Raw genomic sequence first — 8610 nt, 5'->3', positions numbered from 1 at the left:
ATTTAATGATTTGAAAAATGTATTAGATATTGAATAATATTTAATAGCAAGAGTTAAATAAACATAAATTATCTCTTGATTTTCAAAACTCGACATGTATTGTTGGACAAATATAGTAGACAAATTGATTTTCAAAGCGAAACAAGCATATTATTAGACACCTATTTTTAATATAATAGACAAATAAAAAAAATATAGTAACTATTTTTGTTAATTAATTAATTATCTGAACTTTTAACTCGACTATAAAAGAGCTAAAATTTCAGCTGGCCAAAAAAACCCTTCAGTACAAAAAAAAAAAACGGACGCTTAAATTCTATATTTTTCAATCGTCTCTTTCATCTGAAATCAGCTATGGGTTCTGGTAAGTATATACGATTTCTCATCAAATTCGATAATTTTTTGGTTAATTTTTTGTTTCGTTTTGTGTATTTGGTTCGATTTTTGTGAATATTTTGTATGTTGCAGATGCGGATATGGAGGATTATGGATTCGAGTATTCGGACGAGGAACAGGAAGAACAAGATGTTGATATAGAGAATCAGTACTACAATTCTAAAGGTTTTATAACTTTTAATTTTGAGAATTTTTGAATGTTTGCAAGTAGGGTAATGTATTTGAGCTCATGTTTGGCCATAGATTTTGGATATTCGAGTTCCGCACCCTAGGTCACATATCAGGTTCAAAGTCCATTAGAGACAAACACTCAGGGGCGGTGCCAGCCTTCTGTTAGGGGATTCGGCGGAAAATATTACTATTTATGTATGGTTAAAATTATTATATATATATATATATATATATTAGATGTTGAACTCTCTTCGGTTAGTTCGTGTGTTTAGTTCTTTAGATTTTGAACCCCTTATTAAAAATCCTAGCTCCGCCACTACAAACTGCAAACACTAGGTGATTTTTTCCTATTTGTTCTAACTTTAGTGGATAGGAGTGCCTGTTGTTGGTGGGAGGTGCCAGAATTTTGTGGAGTTAGTCCAGCTGTGCGCAAGTTGGCTCAGACACAACGTTATGAAAATAAAATAGTTCAAGTTTCAAAAACTGGTCAGACCATTTTTGGGAGAAATTTCATTTTTGATTCACAAAAATTCAATTTTTTTCCAAGTAAAATGCATGTCTAAACGCAACTTCAAGTTCCAAAAATCACAAGCTTCAAAAACTCAAAATTTCAAGTTTTGAGTTTAAACTTCAAAATCTATGGCCAAACGGGAGCTGAGAATTCTTGGTGATTTTCACTATATCATTCTGCATTCTGAGGTTAGGTTCAGGTTTTTGTTTCCTTTGTTCAAGTTGTGCATCTTCTTGTAATTTTTGGTATTGTTACCTAGAGATGTTCTTTCTATTTGTATTGATCCAGTTGTGTTTCACTATAGCTACCTCTCTTTATGAATATATATCATCAAAGGGAGTAATATTCTGCAATGATGTCATGCATAGGTATGGTCGAAACTGATCCCAAAGGAGCACTTGAGGGTTTTGCTGAAGTAGTACATATGGAACCTGAGAAGGCAGAGTGGTAAGGAGTTGAAACTTGAAAGTGTTAATTTGCAGTCTTCAATAGTGCTTTTATAATAGCTTACTGCTTGTGTAGCTTTTGTGACTATTAATATGACCTGAAAGTCAAAATCATTTACCTCGGTTAACAAAAAGAGGTCAGAATCAATTAGCAGGCCTCTTTTTTTTAAGGTTTAAAAGCTCGTTGGATAATGGACTTTCCCTCTATCTTTCTTCACTTAGATACCAAGCTTGCTTCTCATCAGCTAGTAAAACTAAATTCGTGACGTGTACCTATAACATAAACCTCTCTTTCTTCTATCCATTCCCGTTCTCATTTCTTGTGCATATATGATTGAACAAATTTCAAATCACTAATGAAGATGGAGCTCTTTCGTTTATTTTTAACTCGGATTTTTTCATCTTCTGGCATGTGGTTTTCTATCCTCTTCTTTGAATTGGAATTGCAAATCCCTTATCCAAAAATTTTAGTTATAGTTTAAGTTTGTAATGTGAAAAAGATGTAAGCCTCTTATCCAGGTCTCATGCTTTATGCTTTCAACTAATGAGTTTCCTAAAGCTTTTAAGAATTTTAGAGCTACAATTTGCTATTGTGTTGCTTTTATCAACTATATCATTATCGCCAGGGGATTTAAAGCTTTAAAGCAAACTGTTAAGCTTTACTATAAGCTAGGGAAGTTCAAGGAAATGATGGATTCTTATAGAGAAATGCTTACCTACATAAAATCAGCAGTGACACGGAACTATAGTGAGAAGTGTATAAACGGTATCATGGATTTTGTTTCTGGATCAGCTAGTCAGAACTTCGGCCTTCTGCAAGAGTTCTACCAGACAACACTGAAAGCCCTTGAAGAGGCTAAGAATGAGGTTAGACTGTATAACTTTTGAGGCATACAGGAGTCTGTTTGTAAGTTTCTCTCTAAGTTCATGTGTCTTTTCGTTAAGGTCTCACGATCCCGTATTTCTTTCACAGAGGTTGTGGTTCAAGACGAATCTAAAGCTTTGCAAGATTTGGTTTGACATGGGGGAATATGGACGAATGAGCAAGGTATCTTACTTGCTCATTAGAAGCATCTGTAGCTATTATTTTGCTATGGTTTTAATGAACATAACTTGACAACTTTGTTAGATTTTGAAAGAGCTCCACAAATCTTGTAAAAAAGAAGATGGCACTGATGATGAGAAGAAAGGGACACAATTGTTGGAGGTATATGCAATTGAGATTCAAATGTATACAGAGACAAAAAACAACAAAAAACTGAAGGTATATTAATACCTTTTCTTCCCATTTACTTGATGATACACTCTTTTGAGCAGAGTTGCTTGTCATTTCCTTCATTTTGGCCTTTGTTTTTGCATTCAGATGCTAATTCCATTACTTCTCTGTCTAAGTTTCTTCTTGGTTTTTATTGTCTCTTTTATTCCTAAAGCATGCTATTTCTAGAAGCTCACATCTTTTGGAAACAGAAGCACCACTCAAAAGATAATAGTACATTCCAAAGGTAGTGAATAGTGATTGAGACTCTTTGTAACACATCATTTGCTTTGATTTTTCCAATCTTTTCCTGAAAATAGTGAGAATCTATTAAATTCCTCCAATTTTGTTTCCCTAGACGTAGGCATGCTCTAGGGAAGACCTAAACTTTTAGATTTTTTATCTTTCAATTCAAGTTCAAAAACAAGCATGCATAGGTTGAAGTGAAACCTAAACTTTCTGTCCAGTAAGTATTGCACCAAAAGAAAACAAAAATTAGCCACTTTAAATGTTGTCCAAAGATGTTGTCCAAGATTGCTATTTGGCTTTTCCACTTGGCAAAATAACATTGCAAACTACTCACCTTTTATATAATATATATATTGTCCAAAGCTACATGAGCCCAAAAGTGTGGGTTTCTGAAGGACGCTAAGCGACATTATGAGAGCATCATATATGTGTTGAAATCCAGGAACTTTTGGAATCTCTCTCTCTCCCTCTCTTTCTTTCTCTGACTCTATCTCTCTATACTTGCAGAGAGAGACACTTAAATGATTTGTTTTTATTACATGCAGAGTATATATTTGTATGTTGATCAGAATTCTTAAACTTTCTGATATTTATTCTTGCATTAATATCTAGAGAACATGTATTCCGTAGTATTACATCTCAACGGTATACTTGGTGTTAGAACTTGCTTGGCATGTCATTTAAGCTATGTTGCTCGGATCCTCCAAAATGCCGCCGCACTGATATTGGATCTTCCAAGATCTGATACCCTCCTGTTGTTTTCTTTTTGGAGGTTCTAGGCAGCATAGCGTGAAGTGATGAGTTGTTTTTCTCAATACCTAATTCATGAAAAATATGAGTGATTCAGGAACTGTACAACAAAGCACTTTCAGTCAAGTCGGCTATTCCTCATCCAAGAATAATGGGAATCATTCGTGAATGCGGAGGTAAAATGCATATGGCAGAGAGAAAGTGGGCAGAGGCAGCTACAGACTTCTTTGAAGCTTTCAAGAACTATGATGAAGCTGGGAATCATAGGCGTATCCAGTGCCTCAAGTATGTGTGCAGTTCATCATGTGTGTGCATCATATGCATTGGTTGTGTGTGCATTTATTTGTTTCTCTTGTCATTTCCACTTTCTTCTTGCGTAGGATACAAGCAGTTTTTGACTGACCATTAACTATGTATTCAAGCTAGGGATGGCAACGGGGTGGGTTATAGTGTTTGCGGGGCACTGTGGGTTAGAGCTTTTGAGGAGGCGGGGCGGGTACGTGGGTTGGGTTTTTTTCTTTTGAAACTTAAATTAAAGGGTAAATGTGTTGAGAATTTCTATACGTAATTGGAATAGGAAAAACCCTTTGAATATATCAAAATTATTCTGGGAAACAGGGGTGGGGTGGGGGCAGGCGGGAAGTGAAACAGAGTCTTGTTCAAAGTAAGTTATTGGTTTCCTTAGAGGAGTCAATTGTTTTAATGTGTGCCATATCATTAACTCATACATAATTATTAATTTCACTCCTCTCTAGTTCAACAAACTTTAATGACTCTTGTATAATTAATACACAATTAATCAAATCTATGTATAAAAGGAAAGGCAAAGATGGAAGAGGACTTAAAGCACAGATCAGTTAATGAACTATATATATTCTACAACTTGTCTTTCAAATGAAGATAATATATATATATTGGTAACTGGTACATTTCTTTTAATTAAAATAATTAGTAAATTATGCGGGGTGGGTTCATGCAGAGCAGGCCGTAGTCTTTGCGGGTTTATGCTGGTTCGCCCCACCCCCTCCCCTCCCCGCCCCATTTGCCATCCCTAGTTCAAGCTTCCCAGACTGTAGTTCGTTACTTAATCACTAACAGTTAACTTTATAATGTGCTAGAGCCCTAACCTGGAGTTTATAGCCTTGTAAACTGAATGTTCTATAAACTTTTATCATTGTTGTTGAACCATTTTCTCACATTTCTTGCACTATTTTTGGTGCAACAAATGGAAGAGGAGTGCATTAGTGAAGGGGAAGTCACTGATCTTACTTTCACTATGTGATGTTTTAACATTGACCTCTTATAGTTTGCTTAACATGAGACAATAAACGACTACCAAGCCTCAATCCCAATCTAGTTGGGGTTGGCCCTATGAATCGTCACTATCCGTTTTGCTCCAATTAGACCCATCTTTTTCGAACATCAAAAATTTTGTTCTCTAACCTTAGAAGTTCTCCACATTTCTACTGACATACTAATTTCCCTACAATAGTATATTTACTCCTTGAAAATATTGGACTAATGGAAGTGTTAACAAGACTAAGCATTCATCTCAGCTTGTGCTCTTTCCTATATGGATCTTTTCTCCTCCATTGTTCTCTTTTTTACACAATGAGGAAAATTTGCTTCCTCCTTCCCCTTCAAATTTGGGAGGGTTGCATATTTCTCGACTTTTACCTTTTTATTTTCTAATCAAGTGAAGGAAACAGTTTTCACCACTCACTTTTTTTTAGCTACCATTCTTATGATCAAGCCAACCAAAAGAGTGTCAAATGTTTCCATCACGTTGCTCCTCAAGCTTGTAGTTTCTTATCCTGAAGTGGCAGTGTACCTCATGTACCTCTTGATGTTGGTTTTGTGAAATATGATGCAGTTCGCTTAGAGGGTATGTATGTGATCTAAACAGGTTGTTGTAGACTTGCAGTACATCTGGGGATATGAACATCTCTGCACGAAATTGAACTATGCCTTCATTAGGGCGTGAAATTGAGGATCATAACTATTTAATGATGCCTCAATCAATCTCAAAATCTTATATATAAAGACAGATATTAGATAGTACATTAGAAGTAGATTTTAAGGAAGTTCATTATGAACTCAGAGCAAACATGTTAACATGCACAACACTTTTAGATAGTACTTTAGTATAGAATTTAAGGAAGTTCATTAATGAATTCAATGCAAACACACACAATACTTTTACATAGTACTTTAGAAGTAGAATTTAAGGAAGTTCGTTAATGAATTCAATGCAAATATGCAAACACACACAACACTTAAGTTTATGTCAGGATGCATCTGTCCACTACTTGGAGAAAATTGGCATACTGTTCTCTCAAGTACCAATGTCTGGTATTTTCTTTAGTGTGCCTTTCATGGTTGAATAAGGACTGAATAGAACTATGATGAAATTAAGAAATGCATACTAGCATTATTGGCTTCATAAATTGGAGCTCATGAAGATGAGGGTGGCAGATTTTGCGTTATCATGTAGGCCAGTCCAAGTGTTGAAGTTGCCAAACACTTTACTGTGAAGTTATTTTTGTGGAGAGGAGGTGCTGTTTAATCTGGTGTGAAACAGAATGAAGTTACTTTCCCTATTAGATCTTTTCAAAAAGGTTTCTTGGTAGACTTTTAGGTTTTTGGAGCGTTATTTTAATTTGAAGGCTCCTCAACGAGATGCCGTTTCCTTGTTCAGCCCGTGTATGCTCCACTTGTTATGTGGTATGTGAAATAATCAATGTGGCGGTGTGCTTCTGGTCAGTAACAGCATATTTCTGCACCCTTTTTGGTGGTTTGTTCCATCTCTTACACTTCAAATCCATTTCTTGATGTATCTTAACATGTGTTCTCACTACATTTTTGCTGCATGGATGCATGCTTTGCACATGTTGGAAACTTAGAGTTTTGTTACTTGCATGTAAATAAAGGTTTAAGTCGTTCCATATCAATTGCTGTAATTTGGTACTAGGTGATTGTTTCGAGCATTCACCTTCTACCAGAAGATTACAATATGTGAATCCCAATGCTATCTTTACCCTTGCAAACCTCTGCTTTCCTAATGTTGCACTATGTTTGGTTCCTTTAACTTTTAACAGGTACTTGGTCCTGGCAAATATGCTGATGGAGTCTGAAGTTAACCCTTTTGATGGCCAAGAAGCTAAACCGTAAGCATACTAAGAAGTTTTTGTTTGCAAGAATCAAAATCAGCAACTTGTCATTCTTATATGACTTGACTTCAGCTGCATTGTGTCTGTGCATGACTGTTTATACTTTTCAGTTACAAAAATGACCCTGAGATCTTGGCCATGACAAACCTTATCGCAGCATATCAACGAAATGAGATCTTGGAGTTCGAGAAAATTATTAAGGTACAGTCATTCTGTAAACTTCAATATTTTGCCTGTTGATCCTACAGTCTGTAGTTGGTCTCTTCTTTGATCATTTTGAATGTGCTTTTCTCGAAATTTTAATAGAGTAATAGACGGACAATAATGGATGACCCATTCATTCGGAATTACATTGAAGATCTTTTAAGGAAGGTCAGAACCCAGGTTTTACTGAAGCTCATCAAGCCTTATACAAGAATCCGGATTCCCTTCATATCCAAGGTGATAACTCAGAGTCTTCTATTCTTCCCTTTTCCCTTTCTTAATTTTTCTGTGATGACCATTGTCTCTATCTATCCATTCTCTGCTTTATTCATCGCCTCTTCATTTTTCTTGGTTCTATTTTGAGGGGCGGAGTGTGGGTGGGTCAAATTATATGAACTAGCTTTGTTTTAATGGCGTAAATATTGTATAAGAGAACATGTTCATACTTGGAAGATACATACATACTCATCGCTACTGATCTCCCCGAGGGTGAATGTAGCTACCACTCAGTGTTAATCACAAAATTCTGTTAACTAACCTCCTAAATGCAATGCACTTCCTCGTTAGTTTTCTCATATTACTCGACATACAGGAGCTGAATGTGCCAGAAAAAGATGTTGAGGACTTGCTGGTCTCACTAATCTTGGATAACCGGATTGATGGCCACATTGATCAAGTGAACGGGCTGCTAGAGTGTCGCGACAGGTCAACTCATAACCCCTCAACGTATCATTGCTAATTTCCTTAACGCTATCTAAATTTACCTATCAACTTGTTTTACATGACGCGTTTATGCACACAGATCAAAAGGGATGAAGAAGTACACTGCCATTGATAAATGGAACACACAGCTAAGGTCTCTCTACCAAACTGTTGGCAACAAAGTAAGTTGAGGTTTATATAAACCTATATACTCATAAGTCATACACAGTTTTGTTTCATTAATTTTAGTTTATATATTTGTTGTTTGTAGTAATTTTGATTTTGATTTCTAAGAATGAACTTAATTTGTTTGAAAAAAGTTTGAAGGTGACTTATTACTCTTGTTAACTTGATGTACAATTACTCTTGTTATTAAATAGTACTATTTAAATGACTTATAATTAATAGAGGTGATATAGTAAATTATTTTTTTATTTGTTAATTAATTTTTAAACGATATGTTGAGTTAAACATAGACGAGTAAAGATAGACAGAGGGAATATATGAATAATATAAAGTATATTCCATCATCTTTGTGGAGTATTAACTTCTTGGGTTTCCTTTTTCTTATTTCTCTTTCACATATTTATTATTATCCTTTTAAGTGAAGTGGTGAGCACATTAACAAAAAGATCAATGAACTCATATATAAGGTTGATAGTGAGATGGATAGGCTTCTTCCGCCGTTAATTAAAAGTCTCAAATTTGTTTCTTCTATAGTATCTTTTTTTTGGGGGGGGGGGGGGGGGGGGGTGA

The 8610-nt window shown here is 35.4% G+C and overlaps 1 protein-coding gene across 1 annotated transcript; it reads left to right on the top strand.

Annotated features, from left to right (window-relative positions):
- Positions 1-292: 292 nt before the first annotated feature.
- LOC102578848 (COP9 signalosome complex subunit 2-like) lies at positions 293-8252 on the top strand. The gene is made up of 12 exons (XM_006362689.2): positions 293-364; positions 469-561; positions 1447-1525; positions 2151-2391; positions 2498-2572; positions 2654-2788; positions 3876-4063; positions 6877-6945; positions 7059-7149; positions 7255-7389; positions 7745-7857; positions 7955-8252. Exons 1-12 carry the CDS (start codon positions 355-357, stop codon positions 8043-8045), a joined length of 1320 nt encoding a protein of 439 aa, XP_006362751.1. The 5' UTR covers positions 293-354; the 3' UTR covers positions 8046-8252.
- Positions 8253-8610: the final 358 nt, after the last annotated feature.

This window comes from Solanum tuberosum, unplaced genomic scaffold (assembly GCF_000226075.1).
Source record: "Solanum tuberosum cultivar DM 1-3 516 R44 unplaced genomic scaffold, SolTub_3.0 scf00412, whole genome shotgun sequence".
NCBI classification, from domain to species: Eukaryota; Viridiplantae; Streptophyta; class Magnoliopsida; order Solanales; family Solanaceae; genus Solanum; species Solanum tuberosum.
The sequence above is the reverse complement of the archived record's forward strand: the minus strand, read 5'-3'. Positions and strand labels throughout refer to the sequence as shown.